Source organism: Phaenicophaeus curvirostris, chromosome 18 (assembly GCF_032191515.1).
Source record: "Phaenicophaeus curvirostris isolate KB17595 chromosome 18, BPBGC_Pcur_1.0, whole genome shotgun sequence".
Classification (NCBI taxonomy): domain Eukaryota; kingdom Metazoa; phylum Chordata; class Aves; order Cuculiformes; family Cuculidae; genus Phaenicophaeus; species Phaenicophaeus curvirostris.
Window position 1 is genome coordinate 13,783,658 of NC_091409.1, and position 16,719 is coordinate 13,800,376.

Below are 16,719 nucleotides of genomic sequence, written 5' to 3' on the forward strand. Positions count from 1 at the left end.
CCCGCCGCGAGGAGGCCGGAGGAGCGATGCTCTAGGTCTCAATGAGGTCCCGTAGGGTGTGATGCCGCAGGGCTCAATACGGTGTTGTCAGGCTTAATAGAGTCCCACAGGATACGATGCTCTAGGGCTCAATACAGTGCTGTAGGGCTTAACAGGGTCCCGTAGGATACGAAGCTCTAGGGCTCAACGAGGTCCCGTAGGGTGCGATGCTGCAGGGCTCAATACGGTGCTGTCAGGCTTAATAGGGTCCCACAGGATACGATGCTCTAGGGCTCAATACGGTGCTGTAGGGTGCGATGCTGCAGAGCACAATACGGTCCCGTAGGTCACGGTACGGTGCCTTAAGATGCTGTAGGGCTCAATGAGTTCCTGTAGGACACGTTGCTGCAGGGCACAATACGGTGCTGTAGGGCTCAATACGGTGCTGTAGGGCTCAATGAGGTCTTGTAGGGTGCGATGCTCTAGGGATCAATATGGTCTCACAGGATATGATGCTCTAGGGCTCGATACAGCGCTGCAGGGTGCGATGCTCTAGGGCTCAATGAGGTCCCATACGGCGTGATGCTGTCGGGCTCAATACGGAGCTGTAGGGTGCGACGCTTTAGGACTCAGTACGGTGTCGTAGGACTCAATACGGTGCTGTAGGATGCGATGCTCTAGGGCTCAACACGGTGCTGTAGGGCTCAGCGAGAACCTGTAGGGCGCGATGCTCTAGGGCTCAATATGCTATGCAGGGTGCGATGCTGCAGGGCACAATACGGTGCCGTAAGGCTCAATACGATGCTGTAGGACTCAATACGGCGCTGTAGGGCTTCATATGGTCCTGTAGGGTGCGATGCTGCTGGGACACCGCAGGTCACTGCTCGGTGCTGTAGGATGCGATGCCGTAGGGCTCAATGAGGTCCTGCAGGATGCGATGCCGCAGGGCTCGGTGCGGTCCCTTAGGGCTCGAGGAGATGCAGCAGGACACGAGGAGGGGCAGCAGGGCTCGCTGCGGTCCCCTAGGGCTTAATGAGGTCCCTTGGGGCTCGGTGCGGTGCCGCGGGTCGCGCAGCTCCCGGCCGCTCTCGGCGCGGAGGCTCCGCAGCCGCCGGCAGCTCCCGGTGCGCCCAGAACCGCCCCCCCCGCACGGCGATTGGCCCCGGGACCCGGGGAGGAGCTGAGGGGGGGGGCGGGGCAGCGAGCACCGGGGCCGGTAAGGGTGCCCTCAGCCCCACGGTAACCGCAATTGCTCCAGTTGATCCCAGTTTGGACACAGGTAGTCCCAGTGTGGTCCCTCTCGGCTCCAGGGTAACCCCAGCTGCCCCAGTTGATCCCAGTTTGGCCATGGGTAGTCCCAAGTGTGGTCGCTGTTGGTTTCGGGGTAGCCCTGGTTGCCCCAGTGTGGCCCAAATTGGTCCTACTTTGTTCACAGGTGTTTCCAGTGTGGTCCCTGTTTGCCTCTGGGTAGCCCTGGTTGCCCCATTTGATCCCAGTTTGGCCATGGATGTTCCCAAGTGTGGTCACTTTTGGTTCCAGGGTAACTCTGGTTGCCCCATTTGATCCCAGTTTGGCCATGGATAGTCCAAGTGTGATCACTGTTGGCTCCGGGGCAACCCTTGTTGCCCCAGTGTGGCCCAAATTTGGTCCCAGTTTGACCACAAGTGCCCTCATTATGGTCCCTGTTTGCATCAGGGTAGCCCTGGTTGCCCTGGTTGATCCCAGTTTGGACACAGGTAGTCCTTGTGTGATCCCTGTTGGCCCCAGGGTAGCCCCAGTTGCCCCAGCTGATCCCAGTTTGGCCATGGATAGTCCCAAGCGTGGTCACTGTTGGTTCCAGGATAAACTTGGTTGCCCCAGAGTGACCCAAATTGGTCCCAATATGGCCACAGGTACTTCCAGTGTGGTCCCTGTTGGCCCCAGGGTAACCCCAGCTGCCCCAGTTGATCCCAGTTTGGCCATGGGTAGTCCAAGTGTGGTCACTGTTGGCTACAGGGTAACCCTGTTTGCCCAAGCGTGGCCCAGATTGGTCCCAGTTTGAGCACAGGTGCCCTCAGTATGGTCTCTGGTTGCCCTAGTCAATCCCAATTTGTACACAGGTAGTCCTAGTGTGGTCCCTGTTTGCCCTAGGGTAACCCCAGTTGATCCCAGTTTAGACATGGATAGTCCCAAGTGTGGTCACTGTTGGTTTCAGGGTAGCCCTGATTGCCCCAGTGTGGCCCAAATTTTTCCTCATTTGTCCACAGTTGTTTCCAATATGGTCGCTGTTGCCCCCAGGACAGCCCTGGTTGCCCCATTTAATCCCAGTTTGACCACAGGTAGTCCCAGTGTGGTCACTGTTGCCCTCAGGGTAACCCCAGTTGCCCCATTTGATCCCAGTTTGGCCATGGATAGAATCATAGAATCATAGAATAACCAGGTTGGAAGAGACCCACCGGATCATCGAGTCCAACCATTCCTATCAAACTCTAAACCATGTCCCTCAGCACCTCATCCACCCGTACTTTGAACACCTCCAGGGAAGGTGAATCAACCCCCTCCCTGGGCAGCCTCTGCCAGTGCCCAATGACCCTTTCTGCGAAGAATTTTTTCCTAATGTCCAGCCTGAACCTCCCCTGGCAGAGCTTAAGGCCATTCCCTCTCGTCCTGTCCCCTGTCCCTTGGGAGAAGAGCCCAGCTCCCTCCTCTCCACAACCTCCCTTCAGGTAGTTGTAGAGAGCAACGAGGTCTCCCCTCAGCCTCCTCTTCTCCAGGCTAAACACCCCCAGCTCTCTCAGCCGTTCCTCATAAGGCCTGTTCTCCAGCCCCTTCACCAGCTTTGTTGCTCTTCTCTGGACTCGCTCCAGAGCCTCAACATCCTTCTTGTGGTGAGGGGCCAAGAACTGAACACAGGATTCGAGGAGCGGTCTCACCAGTGCTGAGTCCAGAGGGAGAAGAACCTCCCTGGACCTGCTGGTCACGCCGTTTCTGATCCAAGCCAAGATGCCATTGGCCTTCTTGGCCACCTGGGCCACTGCTGGCTCATGTTCAGTCGCTGTCAACCAACACCCCCAGGTCCTTCTCCTCCAGGCAGTTTCCAGCCAGACTTCTCCTAGTCTGTAGCTGCTCAGGGTTGTTGTGCCCCAAGTGCAGGACCCGGCATTTGGCCTTGTTAAACCTTATGCCATTGGACTCTGCCCAGCGGTCCAGCCTGTTCAGGTCCCTTTAGATAGTCCAAGTGTGGTCCCTGTTGGCCCCAGGGTAGCCCTGGTTGCCCCAGTGTGGCCCCCTTGGTCCCAGTATGGCCACGGGTGGTCTCGGTGTGGTTGCAGTTAGCTGCAGAGTAGCCCTGGTTGCTGTAATTGGCCCTGGTAGGCCCTAGCTTGGCCATGGGTGGTCCCACTGTGGCTGTGGCTGACTCTGGGGTGGTTCTCCTGCCACCTAGAGCGCTTTCAAATGACTTTCTGGTGGTGCCACCTCCTCCTTTGTTCAATTCTGCTTCCCTCCAGTGCAGCGTGCTGGGTGTGAGGGGATTGTATCGATGCCACTGGGTCCCCAGTGCCTCAAGTGGGTCTAAAACTCCCTTCCCACCCCAAGCAGGGTGTGCAGGAGGAGTGGGGGATGGCCTGGCTGAGGAGGAGGAGAAGGAGCAGGAGGCAGGAGCTGCCTCCATCCTGGCACAGAACCAGGAGGCCTGTGCTTGTGGAGAGGAACAGGGACAACATCTAAGTCCGTACCCCTGCCTGGCCTCGAAGAGTCGTAGAATGGTTTGAGTTGGAAAGGACCCTAAAGATCATCCAGTTCCAATCCTTGTGCCATGGGCAGGGACACCTCCCAGTACACCAGGCTGCTCAAAGGTTTTCACAAGCAAGAAACAGATAATTAGATAAATAAAGCAGTTAAAGTCATGTCTGGGTAGATCTTCGTGCCGTTCCTGGGGTGCACACAGGGTAGGGACTTCTCAGGGTGGAGGGTTTATTCAGAGTAGAAGGAGGGGTGGGTTCCTCTCAGAGTACCCTGGCATTTTACTTAGAAATAGAGTTATGCAAGCACTTCATCTGGATGCAAAATCCCACACAGGCTTTGCCTCCGTCTGCACCACCTCTCCCTTCACATGGACCTCTCGAGGTCAACCCGTTTTGCTGAGCTTGGCTTCTCTTAACCCAGCTCCAGAAACAGAGACACATCCTTCTCTCAACGTGACTGAGCTGCGGTGTGTGTCACTCGCTCGCTCTCCTCCTCCCCCAGGGAGCTCGGAGCGGTTGCAAAGACGCATCACAGTTATTTTTACCATCTCCCAGCTGCTCCGGGTGTGCGCGAGGGAAAAGAGGCAGAAGAAGTGCACCTGGGACCTGGCGGGCATCTCCGAGGGCTCTGGGGAGCACGTGCACCCAGCCCAGGTGGCACAGGGCTGTCCCCTGCCCCAGGGAGGCAGAAAGAGCTCCTCGATTCAACAGGGCCAAGTGCCAGGTCCTGCACTTTGGTCACAACAACCCCGTGCAGCTCCAGCCTTGGGAAAGAGCAGCTGGAAAGCTGCCTGGAGGAAAAGGCCCTGGGGGTGTCGGGCAACCCCGGCTGAACATAAGCCAGCAGTGGCCCAGGTGGGCAAGGAGGCCACCAGCCTCCTGGCTGGGATCAGCCATGGGGTGGCCAGCAGGAGCAGGGAAGGGATCATCTCCCTGGGCTCAGTCTCCAATCCTGGGGTCAGTTTTGGGCCCCTCACTCCAAGAAAGACCTTGAGGGTCTGGAGCGCGTCCGGAGAAGGGAATGGAGCTGGGGAAGGGTCTGGAGAACAAGGGTTGTGGGAGCGGCTGAGGGCCCTGGGGCTGTTTAACCTGGAGAAGCTGAGGGGAGACCTCATCGCTCTCTGCAGCTCCTGAAAGGAGGTTGTGGGGAGGTGGGTGCTGGGCTCTGCTCCCAAGGAACAAGGGATGGGATGAGAGGAAACAGCCTCAAGTTGCACCAGAGGAGGTTTAGATTGGATATCAGGAAAAATTTCTTTACTGACAGAGTGGTGAAGCCCTGGCAGAGGCTGCCCATGGCAGAGGGGAGCCTCCATGCCTGAAGGGATTCAAAAAAATGTGTAGCCGTGGCACTTTGGGACAGGGTTTAGCAGGCACTGTGGGGTTGGGCTGACGGTTGGACTGGATGAGCCGAGAGGCCTTTTCCAACCGTATCGATTCTATAACTGTATAAGATCTGGTGCTGTCGAGCGTGGCCACCATCAAATCAAACTGAAATGGAGGCAAGTACCAGAGAAACAGGCAGCAGAGGCCCCGTGGCTGTGGGGACAGAGTATCCCCCTGCTCGGGATCACGACAAGAGGCTTGGGTGGAGGGGGGGCTCTGCTGTGAATCAAAGCAAAGCCTTGGGGCGGGGGGTGTCTTTCTGCACTGTCATGTTGCTAAAATCCATGCTTGGTCCCCCTCAGGCCTCCTTGAGGTCACCACGAGTTTCAGTGTGGGAAGGAACAGCTGGGACGCCAAGACTGTGAAGTCCAGGGTCAAACTTCAGCCGGCGGGAGGAGGCAGCGAGTGCCTCCAGCTCCTTCCAAAGCTGCTCCGGGAGGCACCAGCAGGGAAGGGAGATGCAGAGGAGAGCCAGAACTCTGCTCTGCTCCCTGGGGATGCAGGACCACAATCGGGCGAGGAATTAAACAAAGCACCCGCTTACTGGCATCTTGTGGATCGATGATGCTGCTCTTCCACTTTTGGGAAGGGCATGAGTGGTTTCTCACAAGTGGAAGTGTTGACGTGTGGCATGGGATGGAGAAGCAAGGCAGGCAGTGCTGATGGGGCACAGCACCCCAAGGAGGTGTCCCAGAGACCAAATCCTTCCCAGACCCTCTGAGGGGCATTAAAAAAAAAGTGTAAATTCTGTGTCAGCATCTAAAGTTGCTCCCTGCCCACTGCCAACCTGTCCCATTGGGCTTTCCTGACTCCTCCAAGTCCCAGCCTTGCAGCACAGGGACCAGAGGCTTCATCAGCGCCCAGGCTCAGCGCCGTGCCTGCATCTGGCACAGCTCAGCCTGTGCAGCTGCAGCGTTTCCTGGTGCCAACGGAGCCACCACCGCAGCCCCACAGCACGGGGCACCCCCCGAGCTGGACGATCCCTGCGGGGTTACCGCTGGGGACAGGGAAATGGGAGCAAACAGGAGCCCAGGACCCACAGGGTGTGTGCCAGGTGCCCATCTCCCACACTGCATCCACTTTGCCCAGTGAAGAAAACTATCCATGGCACAGACGGTCATAAAACCGGGCAGCGCCCAGGGCTGCTTCCCAAAGCCCCTTCCCAAAGCTGTCGCCTGCTCTTCTGAAGCAAGAGCCCCTGCGTGAGCTACCAGTTTTTTCTCCAGCGATTCAAAATAGCAAGAGGGGAGCCCTTCAGCTGCATCATGAATCATCCCCGAGAGGCAGAGCAGTTATTTTTATGGTGCTCTGGCTGGCGTGGAGCCTCCAACGCGTTCCCCCAGAGATGGGCTGCACTGCCGCAGCGGGGGATGCGGTTCTGTCCGGGACCAGGAGCCCCAACGGCTCATCATCCCATGAGGCTCCCTATTAGGGGAACGGGATGCCGCATGCCATCAGAGAGGCTCGCCTTTGCTCAGGGGAAAGGCTTTATCAGCTGTGCTGCTGCTGTGGACTGGCTTGTTCATGAGAGGAGCCTTGCAGAGCTCAGGGTGCTGGTGTTGGTCTTTTCCCTGCACACACTGGCTCCTGTGGAAGCCAGAGGACACTTTCCTCTTGCTGGGGTCTCACTCTTCGGGCTGTATTGCAGGTCATAGGGACATTCAGTGAAAATGGAATTAAAAGGGAGAAGAAATTCTTCATGATAAGGGTGAGGAGGCACTGCCACAGGTTGTCCGGGGAAGCTGTGGCTGCCCCATCCCTGGAGGTGTTCAAGACCAGGTTGGATGGGGCTTTGGGTGGTGAGATACTGGCCCAGGTTGCCCAAAGCAGTGGTGGCTGCCCCGTCCCTGGATGTGCTCAGGGACAGGTTGAAAGGGGCTTTGAGCAACTGGATCCAGTGCAAGGTGTCCCTGCCCATGCAAGCGGGTGCAAGCTAGTGGGCTTCAAGATCCACTCCAACCCAAACCATTCATTCTATGATTCTGTAAATGTAAGAAAGGAGAAAAGAAAGGAGAGGAGGAGGGCCAGATCTTGCTAACTGCAGGATGAGGATGCATTGGCATATGGCTGGGCATCCCACAGTAAATCATAAAAGCTTCAGCACCAGGGTCACCCCAGCTGACAAACATCGACCTTGCAAAGCAGGATGCAGCAGGCAGTGGAGTGGGGGCCATGCCCACCCACCCTGGCTCCCTCTGGAAGGCCGGGGCCAGGCAGGACAAGACAGCAGGAGAGCTTGTTCAGTTTAACTGCCTGAAAAAGCCCTGTTTGACACCGTGATGCTGTGACAGAAACCACTGGCTCATCCCACTCAGGCAGAGGGGACAGGCTGTGTGTGCCATCACCCTCCTGGATGCTGGGTTTTGGAAAGGCATGGCACACTCCCCGGCTTTTTTCCAGCCACCATCACTACTCTGCACCCCCAGCCACTCCCCAAACCCATCAGCAAAATGCCCACTCCTGCTCTGGCATTGGAAGACTTAGACTAGACACCAGGAAGAAATTCTTCACGATGAGGATGGGGAGTCCCTGGCCCAGGTTGCCCAGAGCAGTGGTGGCTGCCCCATCCCTGGAGGGGTTCCAGGCCAGGCTGGATGGGGCTTGGAGCAACTGGATCCAGTGGGAGGTGTCCCGGCCCATGGCAGAGGTGGAACTGGATGGGCTTTGAGGTCCGCATGCAGCAAGAGCGACCCTGGGGCAGCACCAAGAGCCAGGATTGTGCTCAGGGATGGAGGCAGGAGGATGGAAGCACAGGGATGGAGACAGGAAGCAGGATGGAGAAAGAGGATGGAGGCAAGAAGGGAGGCTGGACAGCCGTGACGGGTTTGTTGTACTGCTCCAGCCCAGCCCAAACCTGAGCTCTCATTCCCTGCAATGGGAGCAAGATGAGCTTACAAGACACGGGCCAGGGTGAAATATTTACCAGGCTGCTTAAAGGAGAAACTGAAAGAGGAGGGGAGCGAGCACACAAAGATAGGAAGGAAGTGGCACATCCCTGCCTGCCACCACAGCAGGGGCCACGGCCTCTCCTGGGCCTGCTCTGCTGTCAGGGGGTCCTGGAGTCTCCAAGCATCCCTCCTCAGGGTGTCCCTGATATCCCTCCCTCCCCAGGAAGGGGACAATGTGCTGCAGAGTGGGTGGGGGGCACCCAGGGTCAGAGCTGCTCCTTGCAGCCAGCTCGTCCCCAGCAGCCTGGGACACGGGGACCTGGAACTGTGGGCTACGAACCGGTGCTGGCAGCTGCCTGCAGACAGGATTGAGAGAGCTGGGAATCACTGGGAACCTGCTGGTGTGGTGGATGCAAACTGGTTTCAGCAGGGCTCCACGCTGCCTTCCACCTGCCAGCACAGGAGCTGCTGCTGCGGGCACCTCTGCTGCCCCAAAGCCAGGGGAGGGAGCCAGGCAGGCCAGGGGCTGCCAGAGGATGGGAGAAGTGAGCTGCTCGTCTCCAGTGACTTTCCCAAGGGAGAAAATAACCCCCATCCAGACCTACCACCCCTTTGGAGGAGCAGGGGGCACCAGGATCAGCCCCAGCTCCCATCTCACACAGGAGAGTGTGTGGAAGTGCAGGGGAAGAAGAAGAGACCCAAGAAGACCAAAGTGCTGCCTGCAGCTCCAGGGGACAGTGACATCCCTGCTCCTGCTCTTCATGTTCAAAAAGGTCTAAAAAGCACAAAATAACCCAAAATCCCTTGGTTTCTTGGATTGGGGTCCTCACCACCCCTAATAACCCAAGCAGAGCCCTGCACTGGCAACCAGTCAGTAAAAACCTTTATTAAATTCGAAGCTCAGAGGAACACAAGCTTGGTAAAAAGGCGGTAAAAGTGAAAGTGCGTCTCCAGCCAAGCCCCTGGACCCCCCCTCTCTGAGCCCCCGGGGTCCAGAAAAGAGGGGACAGAGCCAAAAGGCTGAGTGGCTGCATGGGGAGAGGAAGAAAATCCCGGAGACAGCATTGGGTCCTTACCCACAGGGTGCACACCCTCCCCTTGGGACAGCCCCATGTCCCCTCCAAGGGGGGCCACTCATGGTTCTGAGGCCACCAGCCCTGTCCCCTGTCCCACAGCCAACCCCCACCACAGTGGCCCCACCAGCAGCCCCAGTTTGGCCATGAACAAAGCTGGGACGTGGCAGCAAAGCCCTAGGTGGGACCCTCTGTGTCCCTCCCCGCCAGCACCGTCCCCCCGCTCCCAATTTCCCCCCCAGTGTCCTGGGAGAGCTCCCACACGCCATAAATAATAAATAAATACCCCACGCTCAGCCAGGCTGTGAGCATCCCCCAAACAAGGGGGACAACCCTGACCCAGCATCCCCCGTGTCTCTGCCACCCCCTTCCCAGCAAAACCTCTCAGCACCCCCACTCCGCTGCACGGCCCCCCCAAGTCTCCCCGGGAAATTCAACGCTGTCCCCAGGGGACAATAATAAATTAATCAAATCTATACACAGGACTTGCTTAAAGCTCTGGAACGGGCAAACAGGGGAGGAACAGCTCTGCCCTGGGCAGCCCCTCCCTGTGGTCAGGGCCCTGTTTGAGGGGTTGCCCTGAGATGGGACCCCCACCCCAGCTTCCCCCTTGTAGGGCAGGAGCTGGGGATGCCTCCAGCCCCCACCAGGCTTATGGGGCTGAAGGGACAATGAGAAAATATTGCAAAAAGGGAGAGGAGCTACGGACACTGCAGCTGGGGGCCCACCCTGCCCACGAGGGCAGGAGCCTGGGGGTGCCCCTCCTGCCCCTGGCACCTCCCCTGCGAGCAACCCAGCAGAGCATCAGAAGTCCAAAGGCGTGAAGTCCCCAAAGTCACAGTCAAAGAGCTCACTGATGCCCTCACCCTCCTCCAGGCCGAAGTGGTAATCCTGCACCTGCGGCGGCGACAGATTGATGAACTCGTCCGCCAAGAAACCTGAAAAATCCTCCCTGCTCTGCTCCAGGAGGGTGTCCATGGAGGCCAGTGGTGAAAGGCTCACCTCCTCCGTCGAGCACTTGCTGGGCAGCGCGCTCGTCCCTGGCAGCAGCGTCTCTGCAGGGATGGGAAGCATCCATAAATCCCACAATAGTTGCAAACCCCCACCCTGAAAAGCAGTTTTTGGCTTTGCAAGAGAACCTGCCTCCCTGCGGTGCCCAAGCATCACCCCAGCAACTTGCTTGTGCCAACAGCAGAGGGGCTTACAGCAGCAAACACAGCAAGAGACCCTGTGCCACCACGCCAGCACCCTGTCCCCACGTCCCTCCTGTCCCAAGCCCTGGCTGCCCACCTTGCTCTCCGGGCAGCAGCGGCATGTTCATGTCCTGGGCTGGATGCAGGAGCGGGGAGGCTCTGGACTGTGAATGGCTTGGAGGAGACTCTTCTACAGAGCCTTTGAAGGGGCTCTTGACGGGGCTACAGACCCCCGAGCTGTCTTCGGGGCAGAGGAAGACGTCGATGGGGCCCTGAGTGCTTTGCACGGAGACCTGGAAAGCCTAGGGAAAGGGGAGAGGAGTGAGATGAGGAGACACGAAGACGCTTGGGGAGCCTGGGCTGGGCTTTGTGGACATGGGGAGAGTCGGTGGCCCCAGCTCACCTCTGCTGGGTCCGCGACCTGCAGCTGGGTCTCTGGGGGAGCTTTGATAACCATCACCATTTGCTCCGAGGGGTCCACAATGCTCCGGAGATCCTGGCAGGTCACGTAGGCTGCAGTGCGACGAGTCAAGGAGCAGATACAGAGATGCTTTCACGTGGCAGCAGGGCAGACGGTGAAACACCCTGCCTGCAATGCAGCTGGGCTCATCTTAGGGCTCAAGCGTGTCCCCCCCCCACCCAGCCAGCCCCATCCCGGCCCCGCACCGAAGGATATTGCTGGTTGGCGGGGTCCTCGGTGAGCAGGCGCAGCTGCACCGTGCACATCTGGATGAGGTCATCCAGCTGCCGCTCGGCTGCCTGCAGCTCCCGCAGCTCCTTCTCCAGCAGCCGGTGCTGCCCAGGGACCCCCACGGTGTCCTGGTTGCCCCTGGAGAGCATTGTGGCTATCAGGAGCCAAACTCCACACTTGACCATCCTTAAACACTGTCCCTACCTGGTCCAGGCTAAATCCCACCCCATACCCAGGGAATTGGCTCTGTGGGGATTTCCCAGGAGGACACAACCCTGGGGTCTCCTCTCACAGAGGTCACAGACCACGCGAACAGTGAGCCACCCCAAGCAGTTCTAGTCACACCACTGAGCTTCTCCATTCCAGTGAGACCCTTCTCCACCCCAAGCTGGACCCAGGTGGCTCCCTCATCCCAGGGGACAGCCCAGCACAACCCCATGAGAGCCAGGCCAAGGAACATACAGCCACTGGATGTTGTTCTTGGACTTCTTGGTGATGAGATGGATGCCCTCCAGGACATTGGTGATATCGTAGATGCGCCTTTTCTGCACCTTCAAGACCTCGGCCGCCCAGTTGAGGTCCACCACACCATCGGGAGACTGGCTCAGTAGCTCCAGGAAGCGCTTGGTGGTGAGGTTCAGTGAGGTTTCGTAGCGGGACTTTTCCCCAGGAGACTTTGCCCCTGCCAGCCACCAAGGACAAGCACGATTTAGCCACAAGAGAAACCCAGTGCTGGAGCCGAGAGGTCCCCAAGCATCATCTCCCCATGCTCACAGGTGGCTCATGGACCAGGCACCCTGAAACCCATCTGCTATCCAAGGGCAATGGGGTGGGCTCCCTGCATCCTCCCCGCGAAGGATGCTGGAGGACCTGGAGTGGCTCTGCCACCCCTGCTCAGTCACAACCACAAGCTTGGTTGTGACACCAAGGTCCCAGGCAGAGCTCAGGGAGGAGGTGATGGAGGGTCCACCTGGACCATCGTGCTGGCAGTTAGAGCTCCATCCCACAGGGAGGGATGGAGCTGGGGTGGTGCCCAGCAGATGGGCAGGACCATCATGCCACCAGCCCAGGGGCCAGCAGCACAGGCCGGAGAGAACTGCCAGAAACAGCCTCTCCAAACAGACAGGAAGAGACAAGAAGAAGCTGCCAGGGATGAGGCTGGAGAAGCAAAGCCAGTACCTTTAGTGGGGTTCCTGGCCTTGCCCCGGCCCACCGTCAAGCTCTCTGCTATGTACTGGTGATCCGTCTCCAAGTTCAGCTTCCTCTTCACCTGTAAGGAACGAGGCTCCTCAGAGGGGTGGCCTCCACCACACGGTCCCCACTGCCCCCTCGGCGCTGGTGACAGCGGGTGGCTGCGAGGAACCCCCGAGGGACCCCCCAGGGCCACAGCGACGCGGGGCACCAAAGCCCCAGCTCCCGGCAGGAAGGGGTTGACAGAAGCGGCTCCCTGGCAGGCGACACGGGGGAGTTGGCCCAGCTGCGGGGAGCGCCCCAAAGCAGGCGGGGGCCACAGCAAGGGGAGGCGAAGCTCGGCCCAGCGCTGGGCGTGCGGCTTCCGCAGTGGCAGCTGGGGAAGGGCTGCGCTTGGCAGGTGTGCGGCGTGGCACGGCCTGGCCGGGCCAGCGTGGTATGGCACGGCACAGCCTGATATGGCTCGTAGAGCATGGTATGGCACGGCACAGCGTGGCATGGCTCGTATAGCATGGTATAGCACGGCCCAGAAAAGAGCATGGCAGGGTTTAGCAGGTCATGGCACAGCCCAGCCCGGAGCAGAGCAGGGAGTGGTATAGCAGGGCCTGGCACAGCACAACCTGGCATGGCATGGAGGCCGACCCAGTATAGCACGGCCTGGTATATCACCCAGTCCAGTACAATGCATAGTGCAGTATAGTGCACAGCCCCGTGCAGCATAATTTACAGCCCAGTATAATGGACGGCCCAGTATAACGCACAGATTGATGGAGTTTCATGGACAGAGTGACCCAATATAATAATTTACAGCCCAGTATAGTGCACAGACTGGTCCAGGATAATGCACAGAGCGACCCAGTATAATAAATGGCCGGGTCAAGTACCATTTACAGCCCAGTATAGCACACAGAGCGACCCAGTACAATACATGGCCAGGTCCAGTACCACTTACAGCCCAGTATAATGCACAGAGCGACCCAGTATGATATACGGCAGGGTCCTATATGATGCACAGCCCAGTATAAAGCACAGATCGGTCCAGTATAACGCACGGAGCGACCCAGTATGATACTTGGCCAGGTCCAGTAGCATTTACAGCCCAGTATAATGCACGGAGCGACCCAGTATGATACATGGCCGGGTCCTACATGATGCACAGCCCAGTATAAGGCCCAGATGGGTCCAGTTAAGCGCACAGAGTGACCCAGTATGATACTTGGCCAGGTCCAGTAGCATTTACAGCCCAGTATAACGCACGGAGCGACCCAGTATGATACGTGGCCGGGTCCTACATGATGCACAGCCCAGTATAAGGCCCAGATGGGTCCAGTTAAGCGCACAGAGCGACCCAGCCCAGCTTGGAGCCCGGTCCCCCGCCCCCGCCCCGCGGTTACCGGCGGGCGGCCGAGCGCGGGCCGTCTGGCGGCGGCCCCGGAGCGTTCCGGTTGCGGCGTGGCGAAGAGCAAGAGCTCGGCGTCGTGCTCGGCGCCTCCCGCGGGCTCCTCGGCGGCGGCGGCGGCGGAGACGATGAGGAGGCGCGGGGAGGCGCTGCCCAGCAGCGCCGCCAGCCCCGCCGCGCCGCCCGCCGCCATGGCTCACATGGCCACCGGGACGACGGCGGGCGGCGAGGAGGGCAGGGAGGAAGCGGGGCTGCGGCCCATGGCGGCGGCGGGGAGGAGGAGGAGGAGAGGGGGAGGGGGAGGCCGGGCGGCTCCGTTCCCCGCTCGGGTTCCGCCGCGGCGGCGGCTCCTTCTCTCTCGGTCTCCCGCGCGCGCGCTTTGCGCGCGCCTTTGCGCGCCAAATCCTTTTTGCCGCGAAAGCGCCGCGCGCCGCCCCCGCCGCCTCCCCATTGGCTGGAGCGCGAGGCCCCGCGGCTCCTCATTGGCCGGCGATGAGCAGCGACCAATCAGCGGGCGGCAGGGGCTGCGGAGGGGGGTGGGGGGGGCGGCCGCCCCCCCCACCCCCCTCCGCAGCCCCTGCCGCCCCCGGGATTCCTGGGCGCACAAAGGATGCGAGAAGGAAGAAAGCAGATGAATCCCGTCTCCCGCACAGCTGCAGCCTCCTCCGGGCCTCGCCAAGGAGTGGGGTGCGCCCAGGGTGCTCTGCAAAATGTCCCGTCTCCAAAGCCCGCTCGGGATGGGGAAGGGTATTCGCTTTGTACCCCAGCGATTTGCTGTGATTCCAGGTTGGAAAAGACCCACCGGATCATCGAGTCCAGCCATTGCCATCAAACGCTAAACCATGTCCCTCAGCACCTCGTCCACCCATCCCTTAAACCCCTCCAGGGAAGGGGACTCAACCCCCTCCCTGGGCAGCCTCTGCCAGTGCCCAATGACCCTTTCCATTAAATATTTTTTCCTAATGTCCAGCCTAAACCTCCCCTGGTGGAGCTTGAGGCCATTCCCTCTTGTCCTGTCCCCTCTCACTTGGGAAAAGAGCCCAGCTCCCTCCTCTCCACAACCTCCTTTCAGGTAGTTGTAGATAGGAACAGTTGGGCTTGATGATCTAAAAGGCCTTTTCAAACCTGGTGATTCTAATCATGGATTTTGTGTGGGCTCTGGGTGCCTTGCATGCTGGGCAGACTCAGGCCAAGGGGTGTCTGCTGGTCCTTGCACTGATGACGCTGCAGACTGGGCCAGAGCTGGTATCTATGCTGCAAAATCATCTCCTGTCTGTGAGAACAGGCAGGAGAGCAGGTAGGGAGCAAACCTGCATCCCTGTGCTCGCAGATGAATCCTGTCTCCTGCACAGCTGCAGCCTCCTGGCCTCACCAGCCTTGCCTAGGAGTGATGTGCTCCCAAGACGAGCTGTCTGGCAGATGCTGTGCAAAGATAAAGTCCTGTCTCCACAGCCCCGCTTGGGACGGGGAAGTTTGTTCACTTTGTACGCCACCAGTCACCAGGTTCAGGTGAGTTCTGGCTGCCTTGCACACTGGGCAGACTCAGGCCAAGGGGTGTTTGTTGGTCCTTGTATGGAAAGAGAAGGTGCAGACAGGGCTGGAGCTGGTGCCTGTGCTGCAAAATCATCTCTTGGCAGTGGGAACGGGCAAGAGAGCTGGCAGGGTGCAAAGCTGCATCCCTGTGCTCATTTAACCTCCGCACATAGATGTCATAGAAGCATATTTGCATCCTTGTGTCCGTAGCGTGGTTCCGCTGAAAGCCTCGCCCATCTGCACTGTGCTGTCGCACTGGAACAACTGTGGTGCATAAGGGTAACTTCCCTGAGCTCTCCTGACAAGGCTCCTGTTCCCAGTGCTCTGGTTCAGGTGACAGCGAGCTGGCAGTGCGGCACCCACAGAGGGACAGGCAGCCTGGGAAAGCCCAGACCCTCCAGACTCCTGCTATCCCACCCTTGCCGCTCTCCACCTCCATCACCTCAGCCATTGCCTTTGGAAACCAAAGGGATTTTCTTATAGCACAAATAGAAGAACTAAAGCTTGCTTGCAGCAGGAGCACCACTGGTTTGGGTGTCTTCTCTTGGATTCCACTCCCAAAAGCCTGGAACTGCTTGTTCCCTCGCATCTTGTCACAGAAGACGCCAGCAGTTCTTCTACCAGGACATTGGGTCAGCTACTCTCTTGGCTGCTGGGAACAACACCTTCAGCAGGGTTTTCTCCTCCTCTCACACAGTGGCATCTATTATTAGAGCTCACATTGATCCGTAGAGCCTTCCAGTAGAAGGGAAAGGAGCAAGGGGCCCACTCCCCACTCTGCTCTTCACACACAAACAGGGCAATCACGTTCCAGCCTCTGTAAGACAGAGGAGGACAAACACAGGCTTTCCACATCAGTTGCTAAAAGCCACCCTGATGAGACTCTTCTTTCACGACAGGCCTGTGGAGGAATGGAGAGGCTAAAGCGTTTCTCTCCTTGAACCACTGGTACGTTGTGCAAATACCCTGGGAGTCATCAAGCAGAATAAATCATTTGGGAAGAAGCCCCTTGATGTTGCCCCTGCTTTAGATTTTACCTGGATTTAGTAACCCGAACCAGTTCAAGTTCACTTCTCGGCAGGTTCAGAGTATGGCCAGCAGCACTGCGAACCCAAAAGGCAGGTGAAGCGTCAGAGCAAAACCTGTAGCTCACTCACAGCTTCACTTGGAATGGGAGAAGGGCTCAGGCACAGTAGGATGATTTGAGGTGGTGTGGGGGCAACCCTTTAAGATAGGGACTGACATCAGTTTGGAGGCATTAATTTGGCTTCCCCCTGGCCTGGATGCTGGTATTCCAGGTTTTGTCTTACAGCTACATAGTGCTCCCCTCACAGAGGGACCCTCTCTTGCTGAAGACCAGGACCTGCCCACGTCACAGGTAGCCCTTCATACAGAGACTGCTTTATCTCCACTACCACAGCATATTCCCTTTGCAGCTCGTACCTGAGAAGAGGCAGCAAAATCATCTATGTACATACTTTTTTGTCCAGCTACTTGTGTATGTCCTGATTTTGTTTAGCTAATGGGTTCAGACTAGTGTCCAGTGCCTTGTACCTCTGCCCTGCTCTGGCAGACGGTCCCACCACCAGCTTTCTGCTCTGAAGAGGAATATTTGGGCAAGGACCAAGCAGACAGACAGAAGCCAGACTCCACGTGCATTCCTG

The 16,719-nt window shown here is 58.4% G+C and overlaps 1 protein-coding gene across 1 annotated transcript; it reads right to left on the reverse strand.

Annotated features, from left to right (window-relative positions):
• Window positions 1–9,373: 9,373 nt before the first annotated feature.
• On the reverse strand, window positions 9,374–13,744 carry E2F1 (E2F transcription factor 1). Its single transcript, XM_069871651.1, has 7 exons — window positions 13,518–13,744; window positions 12,112–12,202; window positions 11,395–11,614; window positions 10,918–11,070; window positions 10,645–10,759; window positions 10,339–10,543; window positions 9,374–10,103 (listed from the first exon to the last, which is right to left on the reverse strand). Exons 1-7 carry the CDS (start codon window positions 13,713–13,715, stop codon window positions 9,853–9,855), a joined length of 1,233 nt encoding a protein of 410 aa, XP_069727752.1. The 5' UTR covers window positions 13,716–13,744; the 3' UTR covers window positions 9,374–9,852.
• Between the last annotated feature and the right edge of the window lie 2,975 nt (window positions 13,745–16,719).